At 34.0% G+C, this 20,099-nt stretch overlaps 1 protein-coding gene across 2 annotated transcripts in view; it reads right to left on the bottom strand.

Annotated features, from left to right (window-relative positions):
• Window positions 1-20,099, bottom strand: part of TSPAN12 (tetraspanin 12) — a 102,848-nt gene that overhangs the window by 9,974 nt on the left and 72,775 nt on the right. For both annotated transcript variants that reach the window (XM_074268163.1, XM_074268164.1), the window contains one exon: window positions 18,846-18,989. In XM_074268163.1, coding sequence (XP_074124264.1) covers window positions 18,846-18,989 — 144 coding nt within the window. The remainder of the gene's footprint in view (window positions 1-18,845; window positions 18,990-20,099) is intronic.

The raw sequence follows: 20,099 nt of genomic DNA, 5'->3' as shown, positions 1-20,099 counted from the left end.
ATATGATGTATCTCCCTCTGAACCGTAGAGTCATCAGAAGTCATAGAGGGAGTTGAATTACAGAACACCTGCTATAGAAGATCTTGAGAAATGTGGAATACTAGTTCAATCCAATTTAACAAAATAATTTTTGAGTATCTACCCTATACAAAATTCTGGGGATAGAAAACCAAATGAAGACCAGCCTCTGTACTCAAAGGACCTGGTATTCTACTAGGGGAAGGGCAGTGGGAGCAGAGGAGGGTTACTTATTATACATAAATAATATCTGTGTCCATGATATTTTGAGGAGGAAGAGTAGAATATTAATAACCAGGGGGATTAGGGAAGCTTTTCAAAACTATTATACTTGAGCTGAGACTTGGAAGAATGCAAAGATTCTAAGAAGGTGAAGATAGAATACATTCCAGATATGGAGGAAATACTTGGTACCAAAAAAACAAAGGAAATTTGATCAATCAACAAGCATTTATTAATTCCTGATTATATGCTCGATAGTGAGAACACAAAGAGAATGAAATGATTCCTATTTCCCAAGAGCTTTTATGGGCAAGACAAGTACATATATGTCATCTATCTATCTTACACAATGTTATATACACAATATAAAAGTAAAATGAATAAGTACAGAATAGTTAAATACAAGTTAGTTTGGTAGTAAAGGCACAAGCAGTTGGCAGGACTAGGAAAGGCTTCATTTAGAAGATGGTACTTAAGCTGTGTCTTAAAGGAAGAGTAGGTATCTGAGTTTGAGATAAGCAGGGAATACATTTTAAGGGGAAAAAATACAGCCATTAAAAAGATAAAAAGATTGGAAATGAGTTGTAATGTGTAAGGAATAGAGAAAAAACCAATTTGGTTGGGTGACAAATTAGGAAATGTCACGTCTGATGCTGGAAAGATGGGTTATATGGGAGCTTATATTTTATCCTCAAGTCACCAAGATGGCACTGGAACTGATGGAATTGGGGAATCACATCCAGATCTCTACACTTTTGTAATAATGTGTAGGACATATTAGAGTGTTGAGATGATGACCAATCAGGAGGGTGAGGTAGGAGAACCTGAAAAAGAGGTAGCTATAAGATTGAAGAGATTGGGTCAGGTGAATAAATGTGAACAAAAATCTAGAAGATCTGACAAATGAATGAATATAAAGAAGAGAGAGACTAAGGTGAAGTAATGAATCTGAGAGAATGAAAGATCTTTTCTGCCTTCAATAAAAATAGGCAGGTTTGGAAAAAGGGGAAATGTAATGAGGTCAGTTTTGGACATTTAAATTTTAAAATATTTCTGAGATATCTAGTTTGAAATGTTCAATAATCAAGTTCTGGGAAGAACAAAAGTCCAGTTTATTTAGAGTAGAAAATAAGTTTAGGAAAGTAATGTAAATTAAGTAACAAAAGTTAGACTTGTATCTAGAGTATAAAGCTTTAAATGCCATTTAAGATTCTTAAGTTTTATAAGTCAAAGGTGTACTTAAAGTCTTTTATAATAACCTGGCTGCCGCCAACCTTCCATTCTCCTTATTTAAATCTTGCTCTACCACTTAACCTTCATGGTATCATGGTCCTCTCCAAGAATGAAGGACAAACAATAACTACAATTATAAGATCCATTTACACTGGTCTCTTTGCTGTTCCTTATGCTAGATATTCCATCTCTTGATTAGACATTTTCATTTCCTGCACATACCCTTTGCCTAGAATGTTCATCCTCCTTTTTTCTCATCTCCTGATTTTTCTATCTTCCTTCAAATCCAGATGCTTAATATTAGTGCCTTCCTTCTTTTAATTATCCCTAATTTATTATGTATATATCTATATCTATCTATATATATGTATATAATATATATATATATATATATATATATATATATATATATATATATATATATATATATATATATATATATATATGTGTGTGTGTGTGTGTATAATATCCCATATGTACATAGTGGTTTGCATTTTCTCTCTTCCATTAACAGGACAAGTTGTTGTTTTTGTTGTTTTTTTAGCCCCTGTACTTGGTAAAATTCCTGATATTTTATAGGTAGATAACAGAGGTTTGATTTGACTTTTATTAGCTTTAACCAAAAATTTTAAACAAATTCCATTTCTTTTTTTGTTACATCTGTGCTAGTTACTGCACACACAAAAAAAAAGTCAGAATAAATATCTATTTAAAATGTACAGTGCCTTTCTGGAACAAATTAAATGCATTTCTGAGTTCTATAGATTATATTTTGTATTAAAATGAGAATTTAATCTTGTACAATTGTAGAAAAATGCTCATCCAAGGAGATATTTCTGACTACTAATTTAAATCTTGATTTAATCAAATGCATCCCCATACTCTGTACAGTTTAACTTTCTTTTTACCTATATTTTATTGAACATTGCTAATCTTTACCAGATGTGTTTTTCTAGAAATAGGTTGTGTTACTGTAACCATTTATCTACCAACCAGTCAGATCATTCATAATTTTCTCAATTATTTTAGTACTTGATTCTTGATCTTCCTCTTTATCCTACATTCTGCCATAACTTCTCTAAAAACCCAAACACAAATTCTTTGACTCCTTCAACATCAAAAATACTTTTGATTCTACTTTGGCCATTCATGGCTATAACTATTAGATAATATCTTCCCCATTTCTCATAATTGTCCCACCTCAAAGATCTGGAACTTTGAAATTCTACTCTCTAATGACAATTGCTGATTTTTTCACATCTCCTGTTAAATTACTCACCAAAACTAGTCTTTACTCTTAATGTCCTTATCAGATCACTTTTTAAAATCACTGCTCTTCCTTCTCTCCAAATTCTACTCCAAATGATTATTTTGTTGTTTCTCATTCATAGCACTCCATTCTATATGTCTATGCCTTTTTTCAGGTCAATGTCCCCTATGCCTGAAATGCATTCCTCCTCATCTTGGACTTGAAGATTCCTTTATTTCCTTCAAAACTTAGCTAATGTACTGTTATGGGCCAGAACTTGAAACAAGGTACTAAGTCAGTGGAATTGATAGAGACAATGGTTGTTTAGCATGGTGATTGACAGTTCTCTAGTTCACTACATGTACTTAGTATTTACTATAGTTCTACAAGATTCACACCTTTGATAAGAGAGCATATAACATTGGACAAAAAGCCAAAACCAGAACTAGAGAAGACAGAGAAGTGGTGGCAGGCTCTCTTCCTTTGATTCTCTGCTGAAAAATCCGGAAGGCCTCCAGAAAAACTAGCCAAGCCCCAAGTGAAGAAGACAAGACTTTGAAAGACACAATAAAGGATTTAGACTTTAACCCCTGGCTACACATGTGGTGATTACTGAACTGAAAGGAAGGCTACTCCAAGAGACCCCAAAAAAACCTCAACAGAGAACATTACATTTTAAAGAGAACATTACAATGTGCCACTATCTTTGAAACTTTGTTCTGACTCCTAGCCCCAACTTATGTGCAGCCATCCTGTAAAGTCTTGTATTTATTCTGTATCTACATTTATGTACATGTTGTTTCCCCCAACAGAATATAAATTCCATAAGAGAAGGGATAGTTTAATTTTTGTCTCTGCATCCCCTCACACTGAGCACAATGCCTGGTACACAATAAACAATTAAACATTTTGTGATTTATTAGTAATCTGATACCTTCACTAGTGACAATTTCTCCCCTGTCTAGCCTTGACCTGAGTCTACTTAACTTATATTTAAATGAACATTGTTCTATAATTCCTTGCCACCAAAAATCTGATCACCAAATGCATTGCCATTTCCCCTCCAATCTTCAGTGTTTGATACTATCGATACTCCTTTTTAATGGGAAACTCTTTTCCTTGGCTTCAGAGAAAGGACTTTTTTTTTTTTTTTTGTTACCCTCTCCTTCTCTAACAATCCCTTCTCTGTCTCCTTTGCTGACTTCTTATCCCATTCTCAACTTCCTATCTAGGATGTTCAACAATATCCTCTTTTCTCTATATAAATTTTCCCAATGAACTTATACAGTGATTGAAATTGCCAGTTTGACTTAACTAGCAACTCTATGTAGAAAATTTCAAAATCCATATCTCTAATCCTGACCTCTTCCCTTCTGAGCTCCAGACCTTCATCTCCAGCAGCTTAATGAACACATTGAACTGAGTATCTAATTAGCACTCCAAACACATTTACAACTGAATCCAATACTCCTCCCCTTAAATTTCTTCCCCAAATATCTCTCATTTCTAATCATTTACTAAATCTTGCTGATTATACTCATCATATACATCATCACTCACATCAGTTTCTTCCTTTCTATTCTGACTCTTATCAAAACATCAGACCATTCGTTAACACTATTATAACACATTTTCTCACCTCAAAACCCATCTTTACCATAAATACTAATGTCCCAGAGTAATCTTCTTTGTATACAGATATGGTTATAACAATCTTATGACTATAATCTTCATGGCTCTTGATTGACTCTAGATTAATGTTGTTTTTAATGTGATTCTTCATGATTGGAGAGGCCATTCATACCTCTAACATGTTTTAGTGAAGCTATACTTTTCCTTCTTGGACTGATGCTCAGTGTTTCTGTATGACATAAAGTCTCTGTCAGCTATGTATTCCCTCCCAAGTATATGGGCATGGTCTATAGTACCTGCCAAATACTGTCCACAGATGATTTCAAGTAATCTTTGCTGAGTGGTGCATTTATCCTCTGGGAACTCTAGTTTAGATGCTGCTTTTTTACCCACAAGAGGAAAAGAATAAGCTTTACCATTTTTCTTTTAGCTTAGAGTCCAAAAGCTTAACTTTAGCTCTTTTAGGACAGCAAACCCATCCTACATCCAATATCAAACTAGGGAATGCTTTAGAAGCTTTTCTCCATGTAAAGAAAATCTGCCAGTTTTCAAAGAACTGACTAATATAGATTTTTCCTATCCAAGTGGAAAATTTTCACTTCCAGAGGTCAGATCCTTGGGAACAGAGATCAGTCAACCAGTTAGGTAATGCCTTAGGCATTAAACTGTTATTTTAACCTTCCTGCTTACCAGAATTAGAAATTTTGTGCCTACCTCTCCCCTATTCGATTTAGGATTAGAAAGTCCTTGCAAGCCTATTTAGTTTTTGATTGCTAAAATGAAAAATAAAAATGGCTCTGAAGATAACCTGAGTTCAAATATCATCTCTGACACTTAAAATAATGTTGGGCATATCACTTAATCTTATCAGGTCTCACTTTTTTCACCTATAAACTAAGTTAAACCAAAGATCTCCAAGACCCAGTCATCTATCCAAATCAATCAAATATTCAAGGCTTTCAGGTCTTGAGTACCTCCTAATTCAAATTTTTCCCTCTTCAGGTTTGGAAAGATAAAGCAAACAAAACCTTAGACATCTTTAAGTTGAAATCCTTTAAATTCCTGCTTTTATTTTGTGGCTGGCAACAAATAGTCTTACTGTTTTTGCTTGCTCCTTAAGCCTTCAGCTTAAGGTAAATGGGTAAAATCACCACATTAATGGTATTATTTGTAAACTTAATCTTTGCAGAATAACCACAAATGACAATGATAAAAGTGCCAATAAAAAAAGTTTTAAAAAACAAAAACATGGCATTTTCTTAAACATCTACTCTATTCAGGGCATTACAAGGGTCTTACAAGGACAAAAATAAATAGTCCCTTTAAGGAGCTTATATTCTAGTAAGGGATATAACATATATTTGTATATATATAGTAATACTATATACTTTCAAAGAGTAAATCCAGTATAAGAATTCTGAGGATGAGGAGGTGGTAAGGAGAAAAGTAGAATAAATAAAAAAAGTTTGTTCTACTAGCCTCCAGCTTGGTGGCACAATGAATAAAGTGTCCATTTTGGAGTCAGGAAGACCCAAATTCAAATATAGCATCAGTCATTTACTAGTTGTGTGACCCTGGCAAGTCACTTAACCCAATATGCCTCAGTTCCTTATTTATAAAATGAGCTGGAAAAGGAAAGAGCAAACCCACTCTGGTATTTTTGTCAAGAAAATCCCAAATGGATTTGCAAAAAGGTGAACATGACTTGAAAGAACTCAACAGCAAGGACCTACTGATGTAAATTGTCTCCCCCTTTAAACTTTGGGGGGGGGACCTGAAACTGCCTTCCCTATTTGGGGGGAATTCCTGAGTTTCAAACTCTCCCAGCCTCTGAAAAGGGCCATTCATGATAAGAAATTTCATTCAATTGGAAATCTTGGCCTGGATTAACAGGATTTTGCCCACTGATGAAATTGCCAAATCCCTAATCAGGAGCTATTTGCTTTTCTGAACTTGGCCCACTGATGAAGATATTTTCTTCTCATTGTAAACATACCTTTGCTAATTCTTAAACAGGACCCTGCCCACTAAGAAAGCTGTCTTCTTAAAATAAATCCCCTTTTGCCACAGATTCCAGGTTTGTGGATCTACAACAGTGACAAGAAGGGATCTCTTACCCTCCATTCTCCCACCTCATCATTATTAACTCCTCCACTGCAAAGATAGAATGGTAGAGGCAAAGGGACTTAATAAGGAAAACCTACTGCCTCAGTTAACAGCAAGAAGGATTCTATTATTCAGATACAGTAAAACTCTGATCCATTAGCAGTCAGTCTAAGCCATTCATCTAGAAAGACATCCTTGATATGGGTTAAAGATTCCTTTCTAATTCCCAGCCCCCATGAATCCCAATGGGAGATATCCGGACTTTCCCAGCCCTCACCGGATCTGAGCTAACTTGGGCTGTCCCAGCACCCACTCTAATGATCTGCTCAGGTTTCCCCAACCCCCACAAGCAACTTCCTCCTTATCTAAAAACCCATTGAATTCTATTCAATTCTAACCCTGGCTGAAACTGCCAGGAGACAACATGGGACTCCATCCACTACCCCTTCACCAAAAGCCCCCCTTATAAAAGAGGGAAACTGGAGTCCACTCTTTGTAGGAGCCCCAAACATGGCATCCTTATACGGGTCATCATGTCAGGGTTTCTGTCCACCCAGCTCCAGCCTGGCCCTGGTGTCTTCTACCTTTACCCTTACTTCCAAACCCCAAATAAACCTCTTTTATTAACCTAGGTTTTTGGGTCTGTAAATTCCTTTGCAGGGGACTCTTGCACTGCTACTAGACGTCATTTAACTCTGTATCCTTGCGCCGAATCCAAAGGGATTACGGGGGAGCTCTATTTGACTCCCTGTACCCCGAACCTGCCACTAGACCTCAATTAACCCTAATTTCATCTAGGTATCCCTTACCTAACTCTCATCATCCTTACTCTAGGAGAACTAAATATTTAAAAACAAAGGTGAACATAAAGTTGAAAATCTGTGTAGACTATATCCTGGTAACACTGCCAAAAACACCATATATGATGGACCTTGAGGGAGAAACTAGTAATCATCAGTGTTTTGTTTTTGAAAGTAGACATGAGGGGGCAGCTAGGTGGTGCAGTGGATAGAGCACCAGCCTTGAATTCAGAAGGACCCTAGTTCAAATCTGGTCTCAGACACTTAACACTTCCTAGCCGTGTGACCCTGGGCAAGTCACTTAACCCCAGCCTCAGGAAAAAAAAAAAAAAAAAAAAGAAAGTAGACATGATCCAGAAAATTTTAATGATAATCATGAAGGAATCTTCATTGATGATCAGTTAAAAGTTATTAATACAAGTTTGGTATTTTATTTTATTTTATTTTGGAGAGGTAGGAAAAGAGGAAGGTGGGAGAATAGATCTGTGATTTCACTGACATAGAGAATTTGCAGTGAGAAGATTCCCTCTACCCATAAAGATCAATACTTGTTCTATAATTTTAAGTCTTAAAGAATTATCTGGAGCAATGAAATGTTATTCTTCCCAAGGTCACCTCAGATGGACTTGAACCCCCATCTTCTTAACCAGTTTTCTATCTACAACAGCTCTCAAAACAAAAATGTATAATGCAATTTATAAGCATTAGTGATCTATAATATGGCCAGAATTAGACAAAAGGATCATTATATTAGGAAAATGAAGTAGAGTTGATTCTAAATAAATCAGAAATTTTAGTTATATAACTACTTTTTAAATTCTCATTGTTTCTTTTCTTTTTTCTTTTCTTTTCTTTTCTTTTTCTTTTTTTTTTTTTTTTTTTGGGCCTTTATTTAGAGGGCAGATAAGAACATAACACAGACCTGGGTTCTTCCCTAGTAGAAGAAAGGGGAAAGGCAGAACTGAGGGGGAGAGGGTTGACACTGAAATGGATAAAAGACTGGGCCCCATTCCTGGTTCATGAGACCCTAGATTTTCCAAGAAGGGGTTGAAGCCCCGGACTTTGCGAGAAGTGTGTGCCTAACAAAGTCAGGTCAACATTGCAAAACATGTCAACACATTCCGTTGTGTGCTCATTCACATCCTGATATTTCCCCACTGTAAGCAAGAAACTGTCAGTGATTTCTGAAATTTGTAACCACAAGGCTGTACCAAGAAGTGGTAAATGCACTTAAAAGTGTACCTCGCTAAAGGTTTGGGGCTGATCTCTACTAGCCTGTCTAGTGAAGTCAGTCACTGGCCAGCTAATAAATGATGCTTTGAATTAAATAATCTGATCTGAGCAGTCTATCTCATGTCGGTCCATTTCAACACATGGGTACAGCCCTTCATCCTGCCCCCAGTCATTACTGGCTTTTTTGGAGGGTAAGGAGAAGAAAAGGGAATAACCATTCATATGGTACCTATTATGTTTCTAGAACTACGTTATATACTATACAAATATTATTTTATTCGATCCTGAAAATAATTCTGTGAAATAGGTACCATTTTACAGTTGAAAAAACTAAAGCAGACAAAGGTTAAATGTTGTCTAGAATCATACAGATAATAAACATCTGAAGCTGGATTTGGAATAAAATCTTTCTGACTCTAGGTCTAATGCTCTATTCATCCACTGTGGCACTCATTGCTTCTTGATTTCTTAAGGAAAATGTGCTTAATAAGGGTTTTAGGTGCTCATTCAATTATAATGGAAAGAAAAGTTCTTAAGAACATTAGGAATCATTAATGGTTGTTTTGGGTTGGAAAAAAATAGGAACCCATGTGGCCTTAAATTATCCACTGAATTCCAAAAACTCAACCTCCTGTTGTGAGGGGGATGGGGTGAGTGGATCTAAATTTCCTAGACAGTGTGATCCCAGAATCCAACCTAACAAAGATCAGATGGTACAGTATCAGCTCTGTGAGGTTATCTCAAGTTGAAAAGTTGAGGAATCACATATTCAAAGAGAGAAGTAGATTTCCTGAATAACTAACTTCTCTGGGAAGTCAATGGATCACACCCATAGCTTTCAAAGATTAAGCACAATAATGGATTAACACAACTAAGTAAAGGAGGAAATGGTACTTCACTTCCTGATATTATTATGAGTTATTCTATCAGTAGAGGACAAATAGAAATGGAGTTGCCTGTCTAGTAGCCTCAATGTATGTTTGCCTTCTATGTGACACTATGAGTCTGGAAGAGTCTGTTTTTAAGATTACATGGGTAAGCTGAGATTCACTAAAACACTGTAGCTGACAATTCTAACTTCAGTTTCTCCCTGAGAAGATCTTTTAAACTACCGTAATTACTTTCTGAGGCTTCTATATTGGTTCGTGGATCCCTGAATCTTTTGAACTATCTAAGTTTTCTATGGGGTGAAATAAGGCTGACTTCTACACTACTCCCTTAAAAATGACTGCAAAAGGGTTAGATTTCAATTGAATTCCTTTCTCCACAAAGAAAGCCAAGTTGTCTAAGAATCTAAAGACATGTGTTGGTCTTCCAGGTCCTATATTTATTAGGTGTGAGCTGAGACAAATCATTTAGCTATTTAAAGTCCCACTTTTTTATTTATAAAATGAAAATTGAGTGTGTGGAATAGAGAGATAAGGTGAAGAACTTACAGGAATATGTGAATTCTTTTTCTGTATTTTATTTTCATTATTTCTATGTTTCCCCTATGACCTGTATAATATGTGCAGGCCCATGTTTACTTGAGCCTTGGCCAGCTATAAACATATTTACTTAACCTGAGCTGTATTTATTAGTATTTGACATTTATCAATATTTAGTCTATTAGCTTGACCACTGTCTGGTTAATTATCTGAAGCTTGAAGGCCTGATTTTCTGTTTCCTAGAAATCAGGTGATTTTTGGGGAAACAGAAACTTTCCATTCCAATCTCTCCAGATAGCAACAATAAATTAGATGCCTTCCTATCCCCTTTTCAATGCTCTCTTACTTGTGATGTAATCTCTTGTATGAAAGCTGTGTATCTTTAGTCCTTCTTTAGCCCTCCCACCTATCTTTGTTAGGTTAGATTCTGGGATCACACTGTCTAGGAAATTTAGATCCACTCACCTCATCCCCCTCACCACAGGAGGTTGAGTGCCTTTCTTATCTCCTGATGGACCCGCTTATTCTCCAGAGGTTTAATAAACAATCTTTCTGCTTTCTATTTTGAGTGATCTCTGAGTGATCATTTTGGGTAAGGGTCTTCTACATTCCCAACAAGAGTAATGCTTAACTTCTCTTTTTCAGAAGGTAGGAAACCAAGCATTTGATATATCATAGATATTATTACCACTAAAACAATGTCTTTTAAGAAAACATATGCCTACTTTCCCTTCAAGATCTTTGTAAAAAGTATTCACTCATGTATCAAGCACATTCTTAATGAAAATATGAGGAGAACTGATGGACTATTTATTCTCTAGCAGACTTATTTACATAGACTGATTGAAAAGTGAAAAGCACAAAATCCCACTGTATTTAATCTTTTTTAACTATAAAAAAAACATTTGATTCATAGGCCAAAATTCCAGCTTAAATGCTCTTCTCCCATCCATATTTTAACTTACATGATATCTTGAAAGATATAACATCTCTTTTTCAATGACCCTCTAATTATTAATCTCAAACAAGGCACAAAACAAAAAGTGCTATACTTTTCAAAAGAATCCAAAGACAAGAAGTATTATCATTGCAGAACCTCCTGACTGAGATTCATCATTCAAAATCATTTGTCCTTAACTACCCACACAGAAAAAATGAATTGGGGAAAAATGCCTATCTTTTCAACTATTATATATAGTTGTATGGATAATCAGAAAGATAGTAGCAAAGCATCTAGAACAAAGAAGTGTTTTAAAATGTCCAGTCAGTACTAGTCAAAACTAGTGATAAACAATAAACTGGGCTCCTAACTTAATAAGTGGAAGACAAAATATGGGACTCTATTTGGCCATATACTACTCTGTGTTTTGGTGACACCATAGTTCTTATTGAAAAAAAATTATATTTTAAAGATTGATATTCTTCCAGTGATGCTATATATCCATAAATCATGAACACCATGATCATATAAAAAATGGCTGGAGAGTCAAAGGACAAAAAGCAACCTGTAGGGGAATCAGGTTGCAGTGTATTAGCAATGAAGCATTGTAAAACAGAATAAGCACTACATAAATCTTTAGAAAGCTGTATTCCAAAAGAAATGGAACAATTAGGTGGCAAGAGTGAGAATTAACCAAATGGCAGCTTATGTGCACTCTATATCCACTCAAAGTAAAGAAATCTAGAAAAGGCCCCCAGAGTGTTGGGTTGCCTCCCCCCATTTCCAATTCATGACAATTTTTTAGAAGTCTATAAATAAAAATGAGGAGGCATAGATGGGCTGCCATTTGTACCACTGCTCAGAGGTAGTCACGTTAGGGAGACTGAAGTATATGCGTTATACAGTAAAACCAAAAATCTGGTCAGTAATGACTTCAAATTAATACTGGAATTACAATTACAAAATGATTTGGATACTTTATAAATGCTTTTTTGTTCATTCATCCATTGAGCCTATGCATTTTTTTTTTCCTTACAATAATACTGTATGAGGTATGTAGTCCTGGCATTATCCCCATCTGATAGATATGGAAAATAAGGCACAAAAAAAAGTTAAATTGTCCCATAGTGAGTGACTGACCTAGGACTCAAATTAAAAGCTTCTCCTTTCAAATCCAGGGCTCTGTGTACTACATCAGAATACTGCCATGAATAACATCCATCTTCTTACCACAATGAACAATGAAGCAAAGACTCATCCATCCAACTCACAGAGCAAATCGACCACCATTAAGTGAAATTAATACAATTCTCATTAAGTGATATGAAATAAAAGTCTTGATTTTCTTTCAAAGAAAAGACTTGAGTAACTATAATTATAAGTTGGAAAAAAAATAAGTTTCATACTTTGTTGTAATTTATGTTTAACTTGTGAAATGGTAAATATTTCCACTAAATTTATTTTTATTGATTTTTTTTCTTCTTCCATATGAAAAAAGGAAAATATAATGATTAAGTTGCACATTTTGTAATCATACTTGCTGCTTTCAAAAAAAGTTGTTTTAATTCAAGTAGATGTTGCTATTGAGAGTCTACTAAATATTGTTTCATTCTTCTGTTTTTAATCTTTAATAGTATTGACCCTGGACCTGATTTCAGAAGAAGTAAACAAATAACATTTCAGATTTTTTAGGGGGAAGGAAGAATGCTTTATTGCCTTCCACTAATTTCTCTGAAGTCGTATTCTGATAGTTTGCCATAATTTGGCCATGACCTTGATTTGACAAGGTCTATGAGAACAGAATATTAAACTCTGGTAGATCATATTAAGATGGAAAAGTTTTGAATACAGACCTAGAAATGAAGTTGATGTCTACTGTCCAAGTTGTTTGAGAGATTCCTCACTGACAGATGCCAAGTCTTAGCAGTTCCATCTCCACATCTCTAGCACGTACCCTCTTTCTCTTTACTCACAAGACTTTGGCTACCCTAGTTTCCTCATTGTTCTGTCTGTCTCGACTCTCTCCTTTTTTCAACCAATTCTCCCCTCAGTTGACAAACTGATCATCCTAAAACACAAATTCAAACTATGTTATTTCCCTGCTTAATAATCTTCACTAGATCCCCATTACACCTAGGATCAAATACCAATGTCTTTATTTATCATATAAAGCCATTCAAACCTTAGATATTGACTATCTTTACAGATATGAAAGAAATTGTGAAATAAAACTTTGTAATCCATAAAACCGAATTCATTCTTCATGGTGGCATGTCAGGCCCCCATGACAACTGTTAATTACAGAAATCTGAGTCAAAGGTCTTTTTTATACCTCCTTACAAGAAAATAGAGAGGTGATTGCCTGTCCCACTTAATTGTAAGGTTGGCCTAACAATTACTGATTATCTAATTTTTTCTCATTTATCATATCATGTCAAAAGAATGAAAATTATGTCCAAAATACTGATTGCAATAGAAATAATAACAATATGTAGAAATGCATTCTATGTCTAATAGAAAATGTAATAAAAATCTGTCATATTGGACAGAATTGAATGTTGACATTTTAAATGCAAGATATTTCAATTTGAACCAGTGATTATGAAATGTCATTAAAAATGAAAGTTTATTTCTTACTTTAATTTCTTGGTAAAACTTGCTAAAGGAAGAAAGTCTTTTTATTGCTAAGTCACAGGGTCTTATATACTAGAAGGGTCTTTAAAAGTCATCTAGTCTAACAATATTCAGTGAAGGAATCCTTTCTGTAAGAAGGATACTCATCTGGTCTCTGCCTGAATATGTCTCATTACAAAGATAAATATTTAGTAAGGGAGCCAGTTCAATTATGAAGCTTTATTTGAAGAATTTTAATAGTCCCTTAAAAGTCCTTCTTTTTATAACAAATTTAAATCTGACTTACTCTAAATTCTATCTGCAATTCCTAATATTATCTTTGGGGGTAACAAACAGGCAAAGGAGCAGGTCTAATCTATCACACATATGATTAAAATTACTTATTCACATTAAATGCTTATTTGTTATACAATTACTATTATGTAGCAAATGAAAAAGTTCATTAGTCTGATAAAAAATCTAACATTGTCAAATGTTTTGTTTAACAGCATAATATAAATTCATATTAAACATGTATGTATATATGTGTATTATATATTATATGTGCATCTATGTATACACACACATACACACATACTGCTTTAAAGTTTATAAAAATTTCTACCACCACTAACTCCAGAATGAAAATTTATCCCTACAAAGCAGGAGCTATTTTTGATTTTCCAGCACCTAGCATATATAAGTTCTTTTATATTTTGGGTTGTGGGAGAGGGGTATGAACCAATTTCTTCACCAGTCTAGGGGACCCCTAATTTAAAAATTCCCTTCACTGATGCAAAACAGAAACCTGTTTTCCATTTATATACTTAGAAAATTAATTGAGACACTGAAAATTTAAGTGTCTGTATTCACAAAGTCATTAAGTATCAGATATGTGACTTAAACTGGGGGCTCCTGACTCAAAGGTCAGTTCCCTGTCTACAGTGCCACACTGTTTCTTTCCGTGATGGCATTGAAGAAATATTTGTTTGACTAACACAATGAGATATAGAGTACAAATAGTAGTCCAATTTACAGATGAGAAAATGAACATTTAGATGAACTATAAGATCCCAACATTAACATAGAGATCAAAAGTGAGAAGGGATCTCAGAGATGGAGTCCAAGTCTTTATTTGACAAATGGTAAAGTGACTTGACCAGGCTCAGTCAGCTAGTAAAGGGCAGCTCCAGGATTCAAATTTAGGTTCTACCATATCAGTAATTCTTAAAGTTTTTTTGGTTTTAGTACCACTTAAATTCACTCTTAAATTGTTGAAGATCCCCAAAAGCTTTTGTTTATGTAGAACAAATCTATCAATATTTGCAATATTTTTTAAAAAAATATATTTTAGCATTATTAAGAAAATGGTTTTAAGTTTTAAGAAAAGCTCCCAGGGACTCCAAAAATTCTCTAGGTCATACTTTGAGACCCACTATACTCTCTCATGCTGCTTTTTTATAACAGCACTTTACAGAGTTCTTATTTTTGGTTAAATTTTTATTTCCATTTGTCATTTGATTACTATGCAGATTAAAGAAATATTACATGAAAATATACAAAGATGGAGTTTTTTATTAATGCAATGTGCATTACACTTATTGTATGCTCCTTCTCATCCCCATTTTTATAATTCTAATGGCTAGAATTCTGGTACTATAAACAGATACCACCAACTAATCATAAAAGTGCTTTTAAAAATAGACCAAAACTATGATTTTATTGGTTTAGGCAGCTCCCAAAGTCAAAATATAAAATATGTTCCTCAATTTTATAATTTTAGGAAGCTACAGGAGGCATTGAGAGGTTATATCACTTGCTCAGGGTGAAAGAGCCAGAATGTGTCAGAAGTTGAGCAAAAGATTCCAAGTACTCCTAACTCTGAGGCTGTCTCTATCTTCAATGCCACACTTAATAAATACTTTTAAAGTTTTAATAATGCAAATGTAAATTATATCAAGCAATACAAGCAGAGTTTGATCAAAATAAATCTTGAGGCATCTTTAAAAAGAAGAAATAAAATTTCTGAAATGAAAATTTGATTAAAATAAAAAGTTGATTACAATTGTTTTAAAATAAAATAAGGCAGGAAGGTGGATAGAGTGAATAGATCTCCAAGAAAACCTGAATTCAAATCTAGCCTCAGACACTTATGATTTGTCTGAACCTAAGTAAGTCACTTAATCCTATTTGCCTCAGTTTTCTCATCTGTAAAATGAGCTAGAGAAAAAAAAAAAAAAAAAAAAAAAAAAAGGCAAACCACTCTAGTATCTTTGTCAAGAAAACTCCAAAAGGAGTCATGAAGAATCAGGCATGACTAAAAAACAAGGAAACAATTACAACAACAACAACAACAAAATAAAACAGTGCTGAAATATTTGACCAAAATCTATAAATAAGTCTTGAGTAGATCTGTTCATTTTTGATCAGTAAGGATGGCCTCCAGACAGCTCAATCAATAACAATAGTAGAAATAAATGGTTCTCCAAGTTGTCCAGTTATTTTTCACTGAGATGGTATATTTTACGAGCTAAGACTGCAAAAAGTCTTTTTGCTTGGCTTTAGTTATACCTTTACTGTCTAATGCTATCTCTTGGCTTACCTTAAGTACTTGGTATAAACTAGAAATAAATACTACTGAGGTTCTGCAAGGAAAAATACTAGAGTGGCTTGCCATTTTCTCCTCCAGCTTATTTTACAGATGAGAAAACTGAGGTAAACAGGATCACACAGGTAGTAATTGTCAGAGGCCAAATTTGAGCTCAGAACTTAGTGGCACTTATTTCATTGTGCCACCTAGATGTCCAGACTATAAATAAATTTCTGTTAAAAACACGTGTGTGTGTGTGTGTGTGTGTGTGTCTATCTGTCTGTCATTCAGCATAAAAAAAAAGTTTTAATGATCTTTTTTGTTATAATAGCCACTGAATAGTGTTTCATTCTGAAAGCAAAATCCCTAATTGTCCTAGATAACAAGAACATAAACATAAAATCTGACTGAGGAAACCTAAATGCTAGTCCACCGCACTTTGTAAATCAAGTCAATTAACTTTTGTTAAGTTATCATATGCTAGCCCCAATGCTAAGAATCTTAAAAAAAAAAAAAAAAAAAAAAAAAAAAGGCAACAAAAATACCCCCTATCCTCAAAGTGCCTATAGTTTTAGGGGAGTGAGAACAACAAAAGACAATATGCAATCAATATATACAAACAAGATATAATACAGGAAAAAGTAGAGATAATTATATATAGGAAGGCCCTAATACTGAGGGTGACTGAGAAAAACTACTTGCAGATAGAATTTTAGCTTTATATCCCTTGATGATAAATAACAAGGGGCAGAAAACAGGAAAAAAAATTAGAGAATAAGATTTAAAGCATTTCCAATAAACAGTGCTTCACAATAAATTCAGCTCTATTCAGTTTGATTCAACAAGCATTTACTAATTGCCTAGTAAGGACTAGGCAAGACTTGTGGTAGGCAATGGGGATCAAGAAAGAATTAACAATATTTTAATAAAATTCTGAAAAAATACAGAATGTTAAATTAGAAAACAAAGTAGAGGTCCTTCATTTTAGAGATGAGAAAAATGAAACCTAAAGAAGTCCAATCACATAACAGAAGCAAGAAGGAAACTGGCAGAAGAGCCAACACTAAGAGCCAGGTTAGCTGATTCTAGGAACAATTAATTTTCAAATGTACCACATAAACATAACTACAAAGTAACATCTCTTATTTGGGGTGACTATAAAACAATTTAAAATCCAAAAGAGTACTGTTCCCTGCAAAATTGAGAGGCTATATGCTTATTTTGATGATTCTACCATTGCTTAAAACATTTAGGAATGCATTTTTTAGAGTTTAAGAGTCTGTGGGGTATATTACTTTCAATAGTGGGGTGTATTACTTCCAATAGTGGAAAATTTTTATCCTTTGAGGGTAGATTTGATTTCTGAAAACAGCCCAAAATCATTTAGAGCCAAGTCTGAATAAGGTGAATAATGAAACTAGGCAATACAGCTGTTAAAAAATGTGGTATGACTATATAGTAATGACATGGAATTTCCTCTGTGTCTGTCTCTGTCTGTGTAAACTGTCTCAGAAGACAATTCCAAAACATCATGAGTAATGGCAATATTACTGGCATAACGCATATCCTGCTAATGTGGCTACTTTAAAGGATAGCACTAACTCTGAAGCATAAGTTCTAATAAAAATTTTTAAAATAATTTCTTAATGTTCAAATCTTTCATGAAAACTATACTTTAAACATTTCTGCTAATATAAAAAAAACCTTTGAGTTATTAAGAATAACTGCACAATACAAACTATAGGTATTTTAGTAAAGCATATTCTAGATAGCCCTAAGGATTTAGTGCTGAAAAAGAATATCCAGAGCAACTAATTCAACCCTTTCATTTAGATCAGTTAGCTCATAGCCTTTGTCTTTAATTTTTCTTATCTTATCTTTTCTTAAAAAAAAAAAAAAAAAAGACAATTTCTGGAGTTTGAATATTCTTGTTTATTGAAGGCTTTCTCCCTATGAAATAAATTCTAAGTGCTTGAGTATAAGGATCATGTCCTTCTTATTCAACTTGGTATCTAGTGTTATGTCTTCAACATAGTGGCCACTTACCACCACCACCACCCCACCTCATCCTATCCCTCCCCAACCAAAAAAAAAATTGTTAACTAAATGAATAACTATATAAAGTTAATAGCTTTAATTATTAGCCAGCAGAGGGAACTGGAGAACAATTCTGATACCTGTTTGTTCAGGGGGTTTTGTTGTTTTATTTATTTTTTTTAAGTATCAAAGGTTTCCAAACTTTTTGTGTCTCTCTGTGACTCCTTTGTTGCATGCTATCCTCAAATCATCCAAACCTAGGTACAACATTGGTAGAGACCAAACACAAGTTAATAATGTATGTGTTTTTAAGGAAGCCTTACTGTAGTTTCAGAAATCAGAATATGAAATCCATTTAATAAAAAAATGACTTCTAGACAGCATCCATATTTTTAGTTGGTGTGTTTTAGACTCAAACTCAAGTGGATGATATGTTTATATTTTAATGTTTAGACATATTTATCCTTCACTGGTATTCTCTCTGACTCTGGCAAAGAAGAAATTCGGGGGGTTAAGGATAGAGAACATTTTTACAGCACCAATATATTCCAGACCTTATGCTAAGCACTTCTGCATTTAATTTTTGATTGCTTAGTAGATTTTTAAAAAGCAGTACCTTAAAGTCAGTAGGAAAATGTCTATTTAAATATTCTTGAGTCAAGTATTGATGTTCAAATCTTTTTTTCTTCATCATCAAGTTAAAATCATAGAATACTTGCACTTAAAATATGGTTTCTTTCCTTACCTCTTGAAAAAGGTCACTTAAGTCTTCACGATTTGCCTGCTTTGAACATCCTGGAAACTCTTTAACACAGCAGGAGTCTGGAGGCCAGTCCATTTCTGTCATTTCTAGCCAATCTGTGAAATACACTACTCCACAGCACTTAAACTGCAAAAGAAAGATCAGCCAGGATCAGGGAATACAGGAACATTTTCTTTGCTCAAAGGAGATAAGATAGTCAGAACTTTTTTGAATTTTCATATCAACAGCAATTCCATGTCTGCTATCCATGATTATGACATGTATTCTGTATCAATAATAGTAGTGTAGTCAATTATAGCATCAATACAATTCTGAAAACTAATGTGCATAATATACAAAAAAGTTGCCAATCAGGTTATCCCTTTAAATCCTTGAACTGTAGGAGAGATTTTTATAAAAATTTTACAGTAACAATAGAACAAGATGGAATTTGATCACTACAATTAAATCTTTAAGTAAATTTACTTCCAAGTCATTAGTTTAACTTCTGGCTAACTCTAAAGGTTTCTTATGTCTAAGAGATTCTGTGATAATGATGGATAGATCCAAATCCACACCCCAGTTTTCTGTATCCTTTTCATTTGCATGTCTTTTCTTCCAGCATTACATTTATCTTTAACAATAACCTTGAGCCTCCCTAAGAACTTGCTACTTCTAACATGCTATATGCTGGGGAGAAAAGGTAACCAAGTTTTTTTGATTTTTTTTGTTTTTGATTTTAAGAATCTTATGTTGAATAGAATCAAGACAGCTCTGAATAAGACCTACAGACAAAACAGAGCAAGTCGAATAAGGAAGACTACTATATAAACTAGGGAGTTACTTACTATCTATAATGAATGGAGGGGATTGAAGAAAATAATTTCTAAAGTTTCTTTTGATTTCATTCTGCTATTTTTGTGTAGGAAATTACTTATGTCAGGGAATTGTAAAGCTTTTTTTTTTTCTTTTTTCTTTTCTTTTATAGGATGATTTAGAGGTTATAATTAAAGACCCAAAAGACTGACTCTATTATAAGTAGGGTAAACATCACGTATGTGGGCAATTTGAATGAATTAATGCCAAAATAAGTAACTCCATTTATAGCACTCGATAATATCACACATCTTCAATCATCAAAAAAAGAAAAAAAAATTTCATTTTGGATTTCATTTTTATCCAAATGGATTTTTTCTTTTTGGCTTTATGGTGGATGGGGAATTGACATATGATTTCATAATATTATGAGATTCCATA

The sequence above is a fragment of the Sminthopsis crassicaudata genome, chromosome 5, assembly GCF_048593235.1.
Source record: "Sminthopsis crassicaudata isolate SCR6 chromosome 5, ASM4859323v1, whole genome shotgun sequence".
In the NCBI taxonomy this organism is placed as follows: domain Eukaryota; kingdom Metazoa; phylum Chordata; class Mammalia; order Dasyuromorphia; family Dasyuridae; genus Sminthopsis; species Sminthopsis crassicaudata.
This window is presented reverse-complemented; position numbering and strand designations above follow the sequence as displayed.